The sequence below is a fragment of the Geotrypetes seraphini genome, chromosome 16 (assembly GCF_902459505.1).
Source record: "Geotrypetes seraphini chromosome 16, aGeoSer1.1, whole genome shotgun sequence".
NCBI classification, from domain to species: domain Eukaryota; kingdom Metazoa; phylum Chordata; class Amphibia; order Gymnophiona; family Dermophiidae; genus Geotrypetes; species Geotrypetes seraphini.
The window spans coordinates 25,320,783-25,337,649 of NC_047099.1; the positions used below are offsets into that span (position 1 = coordinate 25,320,783).

At 47.1% G+C, this 16,867-nt stretch overlaps 2 protein-coding genes across 3 annotated transcripts in view; one reads left to right on the forward strand and one right to left on the reverse strand.

Moving 5' to 3' along the window:
- WRAP53 (WD repeat containing antisense to TP53) overlaps nt 1–3,294 on the reverse strand; it is a 37,488-nt gene extending 34,194 nt beyond the window's left edge. The window contains exon 1 of the mRNA XM_033924504.1: nt 3,002–3,294. The gene's annotated coding sequence lies outside the window, so the exon portion shown is untranslated. The remainder of the gene's footprint in view (nt 1–3,001) is intronic.
- A 1,472-nt stretch (nt 3,295–4,766) lies between these two features.
- The window catches only part of SNX27 (sorting nexin 27), a 47,104-nt gene continuing 35,003 nt past the window's right edge, over nt 4,767–16,867 (forward strand). The window contains exon 1 of one of the 2 annotated variants that reach the window (XM_033924153.1): nt 4,767–5,263. In XM_033924153.1, the coding sequence (XP_033780044.1) occupies nt 4,857–5,263 (407 nt within the window). In that variant the 5' untranslated portion in view covers nt 4,767–4,856. The remainder of the gene's footprint in view (nt 5,264–16,867) is intronic. The other variant, XM_033924152.1, reaches the window with a different exon arrangement.

Here is a 16,867-nt window from a genome sequence, read left to right on the forward strand (position 1 = left end):
AGAAATAGCTAAGAAGAAGAAAAATAAAACCCAATAAATTTTGATTGAATCAGGTTGGGCAGACTAGATGGACCACTCGGGTCTTTATCTGCCGTCATCTACTATGTTATTTAGAACAATTGCTGCTGCCGTTGGGGGGTTTGGGGGCCCCTCCATTACAGAGGAAAGTGTAATTTTTACCAGTGTTTTAGTGAAAATTAGTTTCCTCTGTAAGTGTGTGGGGGAGGGGGGTTTCCCCTCACCCCCAACAGCAGCAGCAAGTGTTCTAAGAAAAGTGTAAGTAAAGTGGGGGGGCAAGGTTTCCCCCCACACACACCCTCAAAGCACTTTAAACTTACCTTTTAATCCAGCGCACATGATTAAAAGGTAAGTTTAAAGTGCTTTGAGGGTGTGTGTGGGGGGAAACCTTGCCCCCCCCCACTTTACTTACACTTTTCTTAGAACACTTGCTGCTGCTGTTGGGGGTGAGGGGAAAACCCCCCCACACACACTTACAGAGGAAACTAATTTTCACTAAAACACTGGTAAAAATTACACTTTCCTCTGTAATGGAGGGGCCCCCAAACCCCCCAACGGCAGCAGCAACTTTACTTTAGTCCCATCACCTCACAACACATGTGACTTAGCATCTCTGCTGTAGCTATGCAATATAATTTTATTTTAAGTGCTGTTTGTAGTAAAGGATGAGCCAGTGACATAGTAAGGAAGGGAGAAGGGGGTGGTCTGCCCCAGGCGCCATCTTCCGGCACCCCGCCTTCTCTCGGCCCCCCTTCCCATTCCTCCCCCTGCCGCGCGCACTCCTTTCCTGTACCGTTTTAACTTTGGCGCAGCATGGGCAGCCACCAACTCGTGGCCCGCTTCGGCGCTCTCTCTGCCATCACGTCCAGGAGCCGCGCCTAGGAACTGACATCAGAGAGGGCGCCGAAGCCGACATGGGCAGCAAGTTGTTGGCTGCTCATCTGGACTATGTAAACTCTCTTTATATCGGTTTAACTAAGTGCAACTTAAAGAGAGTGCAGCTTATTTGGAACACGGCTGTCAAATTAATATTTGGTAAGAGTAGATATGATTATGTTACTCCATTACTGAGGGCACTGCATTGGCTTCCGGTATATTGGAGGGTTCAATTTAAGTGTGCCAGTGTTGTATTCAAAAGTTTATATGGGATCTTTTCCCCATTACTTCCTCTTTCTCTTATAGGTACTTGGAGGGCCTCAGAACAAATAATTAAAGAAATGACAATTTTGCATGAGGTAAAACTCTTTATAGTTTATAAATCTTTCTAAGTCTTAATAATAATATTGTAATTTATAGCTAAAGAGACATGATCAAGAAACTGTTTTATTTTACTTTTGTGATTATGATAAACATACCGAGGGCCTCAAAATAGGACCTGGCGAGCCGTATGTGGTCCTCGGGCCACGTGTTTGAGACCACTGTTCTAGAGGAATGCACACATTTAAATTAGTACAGTGTTCCCCCGGTCATTCGCGGTCGGCGGTTCGCAGTCTCAGTCATTTGCGGTATTTTCCGACCGCGAACCGCCGACAAGGAGAGGGCAGTGGGAGAGGCAGGAGAGAGCAGCCGGAGCACCAGCGAGTGCAGGTAATCACTTGCTGTATGCTCTGACCGCCTCTTCCTGCACTAAGGCGGGCCTTATCCAATCAGGAGCTGCTTTGACACGCAGCAGGAAGAGGTGGTTGGAGCACACAGCGAGTGATTTCCTGCACTTGCCGGCGCTCCGGCTGCTCTCTCCTGCTGCCCTCTCCAGTCTCCCCCCATGAAAAACCGTATTCGCGGTTTTTCAAGATTCATGGGGGTTCCTGGAACGGAACCCCCGCAAATATCGGGGGAGTACTGTATTCCCTTCCATTAGGGGTATTCAAACCTTAGGAAGGCTTTCTCACTCTATGGCTTTTGCTTTGGGAAATATCTGGAACGATCTTCCTTCAGAAATCAGACTCCTTTCTTCTTTGACACTTTTTAGGAAACCTTTGAAGACGTATCTTTTCAAGGAATTCTTAACTGATAAATAAGGGACTGTAACAGATGAATTCTCTGTCCAATCATTATTTTCCTTTGTCTTTTTGGTTAATTTTGTGAACTGGATCGAGTCCCTACTGGGAATGACCCGGTACATAAGACTAAGTGCTCCTTTAACTAAGCTGCAATAGCGTTTTTAGTGCGTGCAGAATTTTAGCGCTAAACCCGCACTACGCAGCTAGAACTTACGCCAGCTCAATGCAGACGTTAGCGTCTAGCGTGCGCTAAAACCTCTATCTTAGCTTAGTAAAAGGAGCCCTAAGGTTTGGATTGAAGTTAAAAATGTACGGGGAAGGGGGGTGCATGCATGGCAGGGGAGCGGGGAAGAGGGTGGGGGAGGGTCGCCACTGCCTCGGGTGCCGATTGACCTTGCTATGCTACTGGGAACAGCTTAAATAGAAAATATTATCTAGTAATCAGAGGTAAACATTACTGATAAAAGAGAACTGGTGACGATGCGAGGCTACATTGTATGGAGTAAGAGCCATATGGTGACCTTCTCTGCTGCAGATGCATTTTCATCTTTTCCCTCCCAAACTTAATTTTGACCTGGAGTGGAGATGCAGCCTAATGCTTAAAGCACTGAGCTTCGGCCCAGGGAAGCTTAATTCAATTACCACTTCTTTTGATCTTTGGCAAGTCACTTAACCTTCCGTTGCTTCAACTCGGCTAGTTTGCGTGGCTGGAACGGAAAATGGGCGATCGTGGGGGGGGGGGGGAAACAAGTAGTGAGCCATTTTGTGTGTTTGGTCAACAAATGCAGTCATCGCTAAAGCTGTCAAAACTGGTTTAGTGACAATCGCTGACTTTAGTGCATTATAAACTCTTCAGCAACAGGAAATATCTACTGGACCTGAGTGTAACTAGCTTTGAGCTTTAACTGGAAAAGGTGTGAGCCAAATCCAAATTACTTCCCTTTTCCTTGAAGGATTAGAGGAAGGGAAAGTGCTGCGCTTACCATACCATGCAGGCACCTTCGTGTCTGAGCAGTCCGATAGATCATTTCACTATCTGAGCAACACCTGGGATGGCTGTGCAGTTGCAGACTCTTGATAATGGAAGGAGAGCTCTTGGTTCCACTGGAGAAACATCTTTGAGTCCAAGTGGCGCTCACTGCCAGCAGACCCTGCAAAATGGGCTGAAGTTTGGCTGGGCAAGGTGCATGAGTCGAGTCTCTTTCTTTTGAAAGGAAACTGCAGTGAGGAGAGGCTGCTGGACAGGGGAGATGTAAAATGAAGGGAGAAGGGCTGCTGCTGGACAGGGGGAGCAGGGAAGAGGTGCTGCTGGACAGGGGGGAGGTAAAAGGAAGGGAGAAGGGCTGCTGCTGGTCAGGGGGAGCAGGGAAGGGGTGCTGCTGTACAGGTATTGATGGACAGGGGGAGCAGGGAAGAGGTGCTGCTGGACAGGGAGGAAGGTAAAAGGAAGGGAGAAGGCCTACTGCTGGACAGGGGGAGCAGGGAAGGGGTGCTGTTAGACAGGGGGAAGGTAAAACGAAAGAAGGGCTGCTGCTGGACAGGGGGGAGCAGGGAAGAGGTGCTGCTGGACAGGGGGAGGTAAAAGGAGGGAGAAGGGCTGCTGCTGGACAGGGTGAGCAGGAAAGAGGTGCTGCTGGACAGGGATATAAAATGAAGAGAGAAGGGCTGCGCTGGACAGGAGAGCAGGGAAGAGGTGCTTCTGGACAGGGGGGAGGTAAAAGGGAAGGGCTACTACTGGACAGGGGGAGCAGGGAAGGGGTGCTGCTGGACAGGGGGGAGATAAAAGGAAGGGAAAAGGGCTGCTGCTGAACAGGGGGGAGGTAAAAGGGAGAAGGGCTAGTGCTGGACAGGAGAGCAGGGAAGAGGTGCTGCTGGACAGGGGGGAGGTAAAAGGAGGGAGAAGGGCTGCTGCTGGACAGGGTGAGCAGGAAAGAGGTGCTGCTGAACAGGGGGGAGGTAAAAGGGAGAAGGGCTAGTGCTGGACAGGAGAGCAGGGAAGAGGTGCTGCTGGACAGGGAGGAAGGTAAAAGGAAGGGAGAAGGCCTACTGCTGGACAGGGGGAGCAGGGAAGGGGTGCTGTTAGACAGGGGGAAGGTAAAACGAAAGAAGGGCTGCTGCTGGACAGGGGGGAGCAGGGAAGAGGTGCTGCTGAACAGGGGGGAGGTAAAAGGGAGAAGGGCTAGTGCTGGACAGGGGGAGCAGGGAAGGGGTGGTGGTGGTGGACAGCTGAGGAAAGAGAGAGACAGAAAGACAGACAAGACAGATCTATTCTAGCACTGGTTAATGTAAGGGGCTTAAAGACTAGTGAATGGTCCTTCATTAATGTGGGCTAGACAGAGCGATATTGATGTGAATTGCGGTAATGTAATTAAAGATTGTCCTTTGATATTGTTGTTTTGATCCATTTCTTTGCTGTTTATGCAGAATTGTAATAAAATGATTAAAAAAAATTAATGTCCTCCCAAGCAAAGATCAAGTGCCAAGGCCTGAGCAGGAGCAGTTTGCGTGGTGACGTGCGTGGCTCGTACCATTAACGCACGTTTTCAGGGAAGGAGCCGAGGGCTGGAGTAGCGCCGCTGGCAGACCGAGGCAGCCCGTGGGGAAAGAAAGCGACTGGAGTGGCGTCTCGAGCGTACGTTGGGCCGTCCCTGCTGCCGGGAGTCCTGGCGCGCGATGCAGCCACCCCCCCTCCCGCGGAGCAGTGTGTTGGGTTAGTTTTTTTGTTTGTTTTTTTTAAGTGGCGCTGTGATCCCTGGGAAGTGAAGTCCCCTGCGGCCTTGTCGGGAAGGGGGACCCGCAGACGGGGGAACTACAACTGCCGGCAGGCCGCGCCCTGCGATGTCACGCGCTCCTCCGACGCGCACTTCGTCTCCCGGCGTGCCCCGCGGTGGTGGTGGTGGTGGCGGCGCGCGCCCGTCCGTCCGTCCCGTGACGTTCCCGCCCCGCAGGGGGGGCCCTGTGCGGGGAAAGATGGCGGACGAGGACGGGGAGGGGGTGGTGTCCGCTGACAGAAGCGGCGGCGGGGGTTCGGGGCCGTGCGTGGCCGTCAGCGGGCCCCGCGTCGTGCGCATCGTCAAGTCCGAGTCGGGCTACGGCTTCAACGTGCGCGGCCAAGTGAGCGAGGGCGGCCAACTGCGGAGCATCAACGGCGAGCTCTACGCGCCCCTGCAGCACGTCAGCGCCGTCCTGCCCGCCGGAGCCGCCGACCGCGCCGGCATCCGCAAGGGGGACCGCATCCTGGAGGTGTAAGTAAGGGGGGAGGGAGAGGGAAGGGGGAAAAAAGACAAATGTGGGGGGAGGAGAGGGATACAGGGGGGAGGGAAGAAAAAGGGAGAGACTGCAGGGGGAAGGAGGGAGAGAGCTGGGGAGGGAGACATTGTGAGGGGAAGAGAAAATGACTGCAAGGGGGAAGGAAAAGGGAGAGACTGCAGGGGGAAGGAGGGGGAGAGCTGGGGAGGGAGACTGTGAGGGGGAAGAGAAAATGACTGCAAGGGGGAAGAAAAAGGGAGAGACTGCAGGGGAAGGAGGGAGAGAGCTGGGGAGGGAGACATTGTGAGGGGAAGAGAAAATGACTGCAAGGGGGAAGAAAAAGGGAGAGACTGAGGGGGAAGGAGGGAGAGAGCTGGGGAGGGAGACATTGTGAGGGGGAAGAGAAAATGACTGCAAGGGGGAAGAAAAAAGGGAGAGACTGCAGGGAGAAGGAGGGAGAAAGCTGGGGAGGGAGACATTGTGATGGGAAGAGAAAATGACTGCAAGGGGGGAAGAAAAAGGGAGAGACTGCAGGGGAAGGAGGGAGAGAGCTGGGGAGGGAGACATTGTGAGGGGGAAGAGAAAATGACTGCAAGGGGGAAGAAAAAGGGAGAGACTGCAGGGGGAAGGAGGGAGACATTGTGAGGGGGAAGAGAAAATGACTGTGAGGGGGAAGAGAAAATGACTGCAAGGGGGAAGAAAAAGGGAGAGACTGCAGGGGGAAGGAGGGAGAGAGCTGGGGAGGGAGACACTGAGGGGGAAGAGAATATGACTGCAAGGGGGAAGAAAAAGGGAGAGATTGCAGCGGGAAGAAGGGAGAGAGGCTGAGGAGGGAGACATTGTGAGGGAGAAGAAAAAAACAGAGGAAGAGAAAATGACTGCAAGGGGGAAGGAGGGCGAGAGATGGGGGAAGAGAAGCAGGTGGAGGAGGGAGAGAGACATTGGGAGGGGGAAGAAAAAAAGAGAGACGTGAAGGATACAAGGGGAAGAGAATGACTGCAAGGGGGAAGAAAAAGGGAGAGACTGCAGGGGGAAGGAGGGAAACATTGTGAGGGGGAAGAAAAAAAGAGAGATGGGAGGGATACGAGGGGAAGAGAAAATGACGGGAAGGGGGAAGACAGAGACATTGGAGAGGGAGGAGTGAAACGGACACATGGAGGGGAAGAGAAAAGAAGAGACGACGTAAAAGAGCTTGCCAGGAGGGAAGGAGTGTGAGACAGGTCAGGGAAGATAAAAAGAGATTGTGCCGGAGAAGGAGTGAGAGAAGGGTAGAGACCATGGCTTGGAGCACACGGTGTGTTTTGGGTGAGCTGTAACTTGAAATGGGGGGGGGGGGTTGTAGGGATTATGGAACACTGGTCAGGGCATAGGGATGTTCCTTTTGTGGTCCAGAGTGAGTGCTGGGTGGGGGGTCAGGGGAGAGACTTTAACTGTGGATCTGAGTCTTAAGGCCCAGAAGCAGAAGTTGTAGCAAGACAAGTACAGTGCGTTCTCGCTATTCACGGGTTAGGTTCGTAGAAAACCCCTTGAATATGAAATCATTGATCCTATGAGAAAAAGGGGATTAGGTACCTGTGCAACTTTGCTTATTTTACATTTTTGCTACCTAACACCATAAAGTGTTATCATTTAGTGCAGTGGTTCCCAACCCTGTCCTGGAGGAACACCAGGCCAATTGGGTTTTCAGGCTAGCCCTAATGAATATGCATGAAGCAAATTTGCATGCCTATCACTTCCATCATATGCAAATCTCTCTCTTGCATATTCATTAGGGCTAGCCTGAAAACCCGATTGGCCTGGTGTTCCTCCAGGACAGGGTTGGGAATCACTGATTTAGTGTACCCTTGTAAAGAACAGGTTCTTATATTCTGCATGTTACACACTTTTTGTAAAAAAAAAAAAAATATTTTGGTGCAATAGTACTCACACAGCTGTACAAATATCTTCATCCTCTGTAAACACACTCTGCATGACTGTGCATAAGTGGAACTGGGTTATACTTTATTTTGTGTGAATGAGTGAATTCATGAATACGGAGCACGCAGATAACGAGAACACACTGTAAGAGTTGAGAAGCTGGTGAGGTGTAGCAAAATGTTAGAGGATTTCAGTGCCTCTCTGGAAACTGTAGAGCACCATGCCTTCTGGCTGCTTATGACTGATGCCGTGGAAGTTTGTGGGTTCACAGCAGTGTAGGATCTTACTGCATAGACACTGTAGTAAGAGGTGGCTGATGAATTGCAGTGCTGGCAGTAGCTCCAAGCTGTGAGCAGTTGGCGCGTTCCCTATAGTGTCTGGTAGGTAGAATTGTTGTCCTTGAGTCGAAGGTGTCTCAACTTCATTACATGGTCCACAAATAGCAGAGGGATTCTTTTGCTCATCTGCTGGGACCCCACCCCATTTTCACTTGTGGATATGAATTTTTCCCTTGAGCCAGATTGCAACTGATTCAGAATACTGCTGCGAAATTGAGCTTTGTGGAAATTTGATCATGTGACTCTGTTGGGTCAGAGTCTTCATTGGCTCCCGATTTATTTTAGAGTTCAATTTAAATGTGCTTGTGTTGTTTTTAAAATCTCATATGGTCTCTTTACCCCTCTTATTCCTTTATCTTGGAATGTATATCGATTCTCTTTCGCTAGAGGCAACCAACAATTTAAATTATCTCTTCCTTCGAGAAAAGGGATTAAAGGAGTCAAGATTTTTAGTCAATCTTTGATTTTTAAGTTTTCTCAACTTTGGAATGATCATCCTCTTCTTTTAAGGAGTTCTGGTTTACTTTATTTTTTTCATAAATCGTTAAAAACCACTTTATTTGTTAAACATTTTGTAAATTAATTTTTCTGAAATTCGGCCTCTATTTTTTATGGTTTATATCTGTTAAGTTAATTATTGTAAACCGAGTTGAGCTTTCTTAGAATGATGACTTGGTATATAAAGCCAAGCCTTAGATTAGATTAATGATTCCCTCATTTCTGTTGTAAAACCCTGAGATGATGGCTGGCTGGCACTGTGATTGCTAATGAGTTATCCCTGTGTTCAGGACATAATTTGAGGTTGAGGGGTGGTAGACTCAAGAATAAAGTTAGGAAACTATTCTTTACGGAGAGAGTTGTTGATGCCTCGAATGTGCTCCCAAGGGAGGTGGTGGAGAGGAAAACGGTGACATAGTTCAAAAAAAGCATGGGATAAGCACAGAGGATCTCTAATCAGAAAATAATGGGTATATATTGAAGAGCTAAGGCCAGTACTTGGCAGACTTGCACAGTCTGTGTCCCATATATGGCCTTTTAGTTGAGGATGGACTGGGGAGGGCTTCGATGGTTTCAATGGGCCGGAGTGAGCTTTGACTGAGACTCCAGTAGATGGAACCTAAGCATACTACCAGGCAGAGCTCTGGGTTTTTGGCCCAGAAATATCTACGAAAAAGGACAATTTAAATTAAATCATTTAATTTTTAGAGTATGTACCACTGGGTGGACCATTTGGGGTTTTATCTGCCATCATTTACTATGTTATATGTTACTATTTTGAAAGATGCTTTCACTTTTATTTCTGATACATTTCTTTTCTTGTCCCTTTATTGATAGTGACTTTTTCATGGCCACAGCTAGTAAGTTAACAATAGGATATTTGTCTTGTGGTCTTGGTTTTGAGATGGTGAGGGGCTCTTCAATTCCTGGTATTTGGCGTACCTAAACCTATAGTCTTGTTGGGCAAGACAGTTCCCAGCTTTGCTGAATGAGGATAGATTTTTATTTTAAAGGGGGTGTTCATACTCACTTTTATTTGTTTGTGCTCTTTACCTAGAATTGTTGTGGGTCTTGCTCTGTCTTATGCATCATCAAAAATGCTGCACTGAAGCAAACAAACTTAGCAGTGCTTAGAAGGCATCTTCAGTAATTGTGAAGCAAAGCCAATGCCCTAATCATGGCCAAACAGATTTGTCTGGACTGGAATGGGGCTTTGACAGTTTCAGTAGCTGGAGAACAAGGCCAGTGCAAAGGACAAATGAAGGTCAAGTTTTCATATGTAGCACTGCATTATGCCTTATGCTTTGAGTTTTTGTTGGACGGACTGTATGGGTCTTTTTCTGCTGTCATCTATGATACTATGCCTGATTATTGCTGGGGCCTTGTTCATCTTTTGCTCTGTTTCTTGCTGGGATGTAAAAGACAGAATTTATTTTTTATGTAATGGCAGAAGAAGGCTGGGAGCATGATTGACTGAAAAGTAGGGCTTTTGGCAAGACTGTCTCTGGAGACTACTGGCTGTATCCTCAACCTTGTAGCTGTTTCCCATTTATATTTTGTTTGCTTGTTCAGTGTTGAAATCTGGGTCTTGCTGATGACAACAAAGAACTTGGCAGGTTGGAAAAATAGTTCTAGTTAACTGCTGGTTCTTTGAAAACAGTTGGAAGCATGTTTTCCTGTGGCCATAACTGAATCTATAAGAGAAGCTTTGGGGTAAAGCTGGTGGTGATCAGGATCTCTAGCCCAAAGCCTAGCAGTTGGGAATCATACTACACAGAGCAGATCTTTGGACAAGGCATCTGGGGGTTAATTTGGGAAAATGTTTGCCTCCAAAATGAATGAATTCACAACCAAGTCCTGTCACTCTGATGAGTTTTCCCATTATCTTAACATGCTCCTTTAAATCCCTTTACTCCCCATTTGCAAGGAGACTTCATTTCTGAGCTCATGCATCTTCAGAGGTGTGAAATCACGGAGAGGATTTCCGTGTGCATTTGTACAGTGTGTTAACCCAGAGCTTTCAAAAGCAATTTTGAATTAGCTTGTACCTTTTCAATAGTAGATCAAGGTGAGCTATATTTGGATATGATAGGTGTTTCCCTGTCCCTACAGGGCTCATCCTTTAAAGTTTGTACCTGAAACAATGGAAGGTTAAGTGATTTGCCCGAGATTGTAAGGAGCCTTAGTGAAACTAGAATACTTTCCTGGTTCTTCGCTGCCGCCTGCTTCTCTATCCATTAGGTTCCTCCTTCAGGTAAGCGGGCTTAACTAGAGGGTAATACGGCATGTGGCAATCACCCTGAGATTCATGTCCCTTCGATCTGCCACCCATTTTTCTCTTGTTTCTTTCCCAGAGTGGAAGATTGTATATGCATCCAGTGAATGAAGATGTAGCGGCAGACACAATTATTAGTTAAATACTGTAAATTAGTTAAAAAGGAATGCCTGACACAGTAATTTTTGGCCCAACAAGGGCGGCTTTAGGGGCTAAAAATAACGTACTGTTAAAACCAATAAACGAAGTAAGAAGACCAAATCTCAAAATCATACAACTGAAAATCATAATAAATCAATATTAAAAATTAACAGTACCAGTTGAATAAATAAGGGCCTTTTTAACAAAGCTGCGGTAGCGAGCTTGCTGTAACAAATGCATTGAGGCCATTAGGAATTGAATAGGCTTCAGTGCATTTGCCATGGCAGACTCGCTACTGCGCCTTTGTAAAGGGGGCCCCTAAATGCATCAGTAAATAAGTACATATATCGTAAAAACACAGGCTTAAAAGATGTGCAGTGTGATGTGAGACATAAGAACATAAGAAGCGCCATCTCCGGATCAGACCTTCGGTCCATCAAGTCCGGCGATCCGCACACGCGGAGGCCCTGCTAGGTATTCACCTGGCTTATTTTATAGCCAACCATATCTTTATATGCCTATCTCAAGGAGATATGCATCTAGTTTGCTTTTGAAACCTAGGACTGTCGATTCCGCAATAATCTCCCCTGGGAGAGTATTCCAGATGTCAACCACTCTCTGTGTGAAGCAGAACTTCCTGACATTAGTCCTGAACTTGCCCCCCCTTAGCTTCATTTCATGTCCTCTTGTCCGTGTCAAATTGGACATTGTAAATAATCTTCTCTGCTCTATTTTGTCAATTCCTTTCAGTATTTTGAAGGTCTCGATCATATCCCCACGCAGTCTCCTTTTCTCAAGGGAGAACAATCCCAGTGTTTTAAGTCGATCCTCATATTCCAGTTTCTCCATACCCTTCACTAGTTTAGTTGCTCGTCTCTGCACCCTCTCCAGCAGTTTTATATCCTTCTTTAGGTAGGGAGACCAATGTTGGACGCAGTATTCCAAGTGGGGTCTGACCATTGCCCTATAAAGCGGCATTATAACTTTCTCCGATCTACTCGAGATTCCTTTCTTTATCATGCCCAACATTCTATTTGCCTTATTTGCCGCTGCCACGCATTGTGCCGACGGCTTCAGGGTCCTATCTATCAGTACACCCAGATCTCTTTCTTGTTCACTTTTCCCCAGAGTTGCACCTGACATTCTGTACTCGTATTCCTTATTTTTACTGCCTAAATGCATTACCTTGCATTTCTCCACGTTGAACTTCATCTGCCATTTCTCCGCCCATTTTTGTAACCGACACAAATCGCTCTGGAGTTCCTCACTGTCCTCCTGCGATCTGATTGCCCGGCAGAGTTTTGTGTCGTCTGCAAACTTGATGATCTCACTGGATGTTCCGTTTTCCAGGTCATTGATATAAATATTAAAAAGGATCGGCCCAAGTACCGAGCCCTGGGGCACACCACTAGTCACTCTCTCCCAGTCGGAGAACTTCCCATTTATGCCCACTCTCTGCTTTCGGTTTTCCAGCCATTTGCCTATCCATCTTTGTATATCTCCCTCTATGCCATGGCTTTGTAGCTTCCTGAGAAGTCTTTCGTGTGGAACTTTGTCAAATGCTTTCTGGAAGTCCAAGTATATTATGTCCACCGGCTTTCCACTATCAATTTGCTCGTTCACGGTCTCAAAGAATTGGAGTAAATTCGTCAGACACGATTTCCCTTTCCTGAATCCATGTTGACTGGGTTTCATCAAGTCGTGTGTGTCCAAGTGCTGAACTATGCTATCCTTGATCAGTGATTCAATCATCTTGCCGGGGACAGACGTAAGACTCACAGGTCTATAGTTGCCCGGTTCTCCTCTCGATCCTTTTTTGAAAATTGGCGTGACGTTCGCTTTCCTCCAGTCGTCTGGTATCTGACCAGTTCTGATTGACAGGTTTGCAAGTTTTTGCAATAACTCTCCAATTTCAATCTTCAATTCCTTCAAGACTCTCGGGTGAATTTCATCCGGTCCAGGTGATTTGTCACTTTTAAGTTTGTCGATCTGATAGTATATCTGGGCTAAGTCCACTTCAACTGTGGTGAGGCTGTCTTCTATTTCTCCTGCAAACACTTTCTCCGCTTCAGGTATTGTTGAGGTGTCCTCCTTCGTAAAAACGGACGCAAAGAAGGAATTTAGTTTGTCTGCGATTTGTTTATCTTCCTTGATGTACCCTTTTCTTCCCTTGTCGTCCAGGGGTCCCACTGCCTCTTTTGCAGGTTTTTTCCCTTTCACGTATCTAAAGAAGGGCTTGAAGTTTTTGGCCTCCCGGGCTATTTTTTCCTCATAGTCCTGTTTTGCTTCCCTCACCGCCTTGTGACATTTCTTCTGTTCATCTTTATGTTTGTTCCAGGCTTCGGTTGTCTTCGTGCATTTCCATTTTTTGAAAGAGTCCTTCTTTACCTTTATGGCTTCCTTCACCTGTATGGTAAGCCATGCCGGTTCTCTTTTGCCTTTAGTTCTCCGATCTTTGGAAATCCTCGGAATGTAGAGATCTTGTGCTTCTGCAATAGTATTTTTCAATAGGCACCATGCCTGATCTACTGTTTCAAGTTTGTCCACCATCTTCTCGAGTCGTTTTGTTACCATGGCTCTCATGCAATCGTATTTACCCTTTTTAAAGTTTAAGGTGGTGGTTAAGGTTTTGACATGTTTCCCTTTCCCGATGTCAAGTTTAAAGTTGATTACATTGTGATCACTCGTTCCCAGTGGAACCATGACTTCTACTTCTGTTATCGGTCCAGTGAGACCATTTAGGACCAAGTCCAAGGTGGCGTCGCCTCTTGTCGGCTCTTTTACCATTTGCTCCAGGAAGCAATCCCCTAGCACCTCCAGGAACTTGGCCTCCTTGCCGCAGTTGGAGGCTCCTAGTTTCCAGTCTATTCCTGGGAAATTGAAGTCTCCCAATATAACTACATTGCCTGTCTTGCATACTTGTTTGATTTCCTCCATCATTTCTGAGTCAGTGACTTCCGCCTGTCCTGGGGGGACGATAGTAAAGGCCAATTTTTATATCTGCGCCATTGCGACCAGGAATAAACATTAAAATGCTCAGGTCTCATCCCTGAGATAATACATCAGCATGCGTCAAGCAGTTTCTAAAAGGAAAAATAAAAAGGGGTCCTTTTACTAAGGCACAGTAGCGTGGCAGTGGCTATCTTACCTTCAGCGTTTTATTGTGATTTTTAAAGCAATTAATACGTTTAAAGCAATTAGTGGATAATAGAAGGGATATGCTATCCACGTTTATGCCTTGAGGTGTTTTAAAATGAGGCCCTTTAAAGTATTTTTTGAGGGTTAAGAACATAACATAAGAACATAAGCAGTGCCTCCGCCGGGTCAGACCATAGGTCCATCCTGCCCAGCAGTCCGCTCCCGCGGCGGCCCAAACAGGTCACGACCTGTCTGAATCACCAGAAGGGGCCCCCTTGCCACCTTGGTTTCCCATTGAGTCTTATCTTCCCATCAAAGTCCTAACCCTCTGGTCTTGCACATGCACGACCTGTTGGGTTTCTATACTTATTACCTGGTTAGCTTTCTATACCTGTGTTACATCCCAGCACCTCTCTCAGTATCCCACGATCCCTTTATCCCTCAGGAATCCGTCCAATCCCTGTTTGAATCCCTGTACCGTACTCTGCCTGATCACTTCCTCCGGTAGCGCATTCCAGGTGTCCACGACCCTTTGGGTGAAAAAAAACTTCCTTGCATTTGTTTTGAACCTATCTCCCTTCAGTTTCTCCGAATGCCCCCTCGTACCTGTTGTCCCCTTCAGCCTGAAGAATCTGTCCCTATCCACCCTCTCTATGCCCCTCATGATCCTGAAGGTCTCTATCATATCTCCCCTGAGCCTCCTTTTTTCCAGAGAGAAGAGCCCCAGCCAGTGTTCCCGCTAAGCTGCGCTGGCCTGCGCTCGCGCACAAAATATTACATCGCAGCGCACAAGTTTCTCTTCACAGCGCACACACGCGTCGCAAAGGTAAGGGGAGGTAAGGTAAGGGGACGCATTGGGGGGATTGCACTTCCCCACAATTGCCATGCTTCGGTTCCTCTTCTTCCTTCCTTCCTCCCCCCCCCCCCGCGGGACCCTGCGGCACCATCAACTCTTACTCCCTCTAATGTCGGCCCTGCAGCTCCAGACTTCCTCGCACCTTCTCCCCTCCCCCTTTGGATCGCTATTATTTTAAATGTTATAGCCGCGGAGCTGTATCCATCAGTGGAGATGTCTAACCTCGGCCTGCCCCGGAACTCTTACTGCAACAGTGACTTCCTGTTCCTGCCTAGACGGGCGGCTGCTGCAGTAAGAGTTCCGGGGCAGGCCGAGGTTAGACATCTCCACTGATGGATACAGCTCCGCGGCTATAACATTTAAAATAATAGCGATCCAAAGGGGGAGGGGAGAAGGTGCGAGGAAGTCTGGAGCTGCAGGGCCGACATTAGAGGGAGTAAGAGTTGATGGTGCCGCAGGGTCCCGCGGGGGGGGGGGGGGGAGGAAGGAAGGAAGAAGAGGAACCGAAGCATGGCAATTGTGGGGAAGTGCAGAGCTGCAGGGAAGAGTGTTGCGGTACCCAGCTGGAGGGAGAAGGAAGATGAGGGAGGGAATTAAAGGAGATGCCAGGGCTTGGAGCGTAGGAGGAAGGTATGCCAGTCTAAGGGAAAAGGAAGGGGGAGATGTGAGAGCATGGAGGGGGAGCGAAAGATGGAAGAAAAGGAAAGGAGAGAGATGCCAGAGAATCAGGGAAGGGGAGATACCAGACTATGAGGAGAGGTGTGGGAGAGGGAAGGCGAGGAGAGAGATGCCAGACCAATGGGGTGAAAGGAGAGATGGAAGGGGGAGGCATACAGTTTCTGGAAGGGGCATAGAAGGAGAGAAGATGCCATATAGGGGAAGAGAGACGGCAGACAGTGGATGGAAGGAAGAGAGTTACAAGAAGATGAGGAAAGGAGAAACCACAGAAGACAAAGGTAGAAAAAAATTTCTATTTATTTATTGCTTTAGGAGACATGTGTCACTGTTTCTGTGAAGCATTGTATGCAGAGTCCAGCTTCTTGCTGGTTCAATTTAACCTTTGTCTATGTATTTTTATTTTATCCCTCCTTTTACAAAACTGTGAAGCGTTTTTAGCACCAGCCTTGGTGGTAGCAGCTCTGATGCTCAGAATTTTATGAGCATCAGAGCTGTTACCTCCGTAGCTAAAATCCACACTACAGTTTTGTAAAAGAGGGAGGGGTTAGTTTGTGATTACATATTCCTTACTAGGCGAAGGTGTTTTCTGTGTTCTGTGTGTTTTCTGTTAGGATTGACGGTGTAGGATTGATCTGTGCTGGTCTGGCTTGTTTAGTTTTACAATGGGTGTATTGATGTACTGCTCACTGCAATATGTAAGATGCTGCCTTTTCCTAGGTACTCATGTGTGACGTGTGGTTTGTTACTAAAAATCATGTTTTTCTTACAGATGGGGGGGGGGTGCCAAAAAATGATGGGCCCCAGATGTTACATATGCTAGGTACGCCACTGTATGTAAAGATACCAGAAAGCTGGCGTAGCAAAAACTTCTAAGTTTTGAGTATTTAACCCTCCCACAATCTCACGGGCACTCGTTTCAAGTTTATTGAGATTTTGATTTAAACGCAATATCAAATATTTTCAATGCGTATAACAAAAATAAATTTGGGGAAATAAATAAAACCATTTGAACCAGTGTTCCCGCTAAGCTGCGCTGGCGCACAAAATATTACATTGCAGCGCACACGTTTCACGTCACAGCGCACAATCGGAAGAGGCGTACGGCAGATGGCAGGGCGGCGAGAGGAGAATCGGGCGAGTTGGCTCATAACTTGCTGGCGCCCGATATTTTTGGCTCACGGTGAAAAAAGTTTGCTCACAACACCCGCCCGCTGCGAGCACAAGGTATTTTAAAATATTTTTTTAACTGTTTGGGGGGTGTTTCCGGTTAGGGTCTGTCTTTAAGCTGGTTATATTTCAAGTTTTATTTAAAACTTGCTGAATCGCTTAATCGTAATACAAAGTGAAGAACAAATCTAAAAAATATAATAATACAAATACAAGGGTTCAGTATAAATAACATAGACAGAACACTTAACATAAACAGGACCAAAAGGGAAACGGGGGAGGAAATATAGGGAATGATAGTCAATGAGACGGATGAGGGATATTACAATAGAGAGGGGGTAAAAGGATGGAAACTTAAGATCAAGGCTGGAATTAGAAGGTGTATCTTAGCTATAAAAAACTAGCAGTCAAAAGCATGTTTAAAAAGAAAGCATTTTAACTTGCTTTTAAACCTATAAGAACATAAGCAATAAGAACATAAGCAATGCCTCTGCCGGGTCAGACCCGAGGTCCATCGCGCCCAGCAGTCCGCTCACGCGGCGGCCCAACAGGTCCAGGACCTATGCAGCAATCCTCTATCTATACCCCTCTA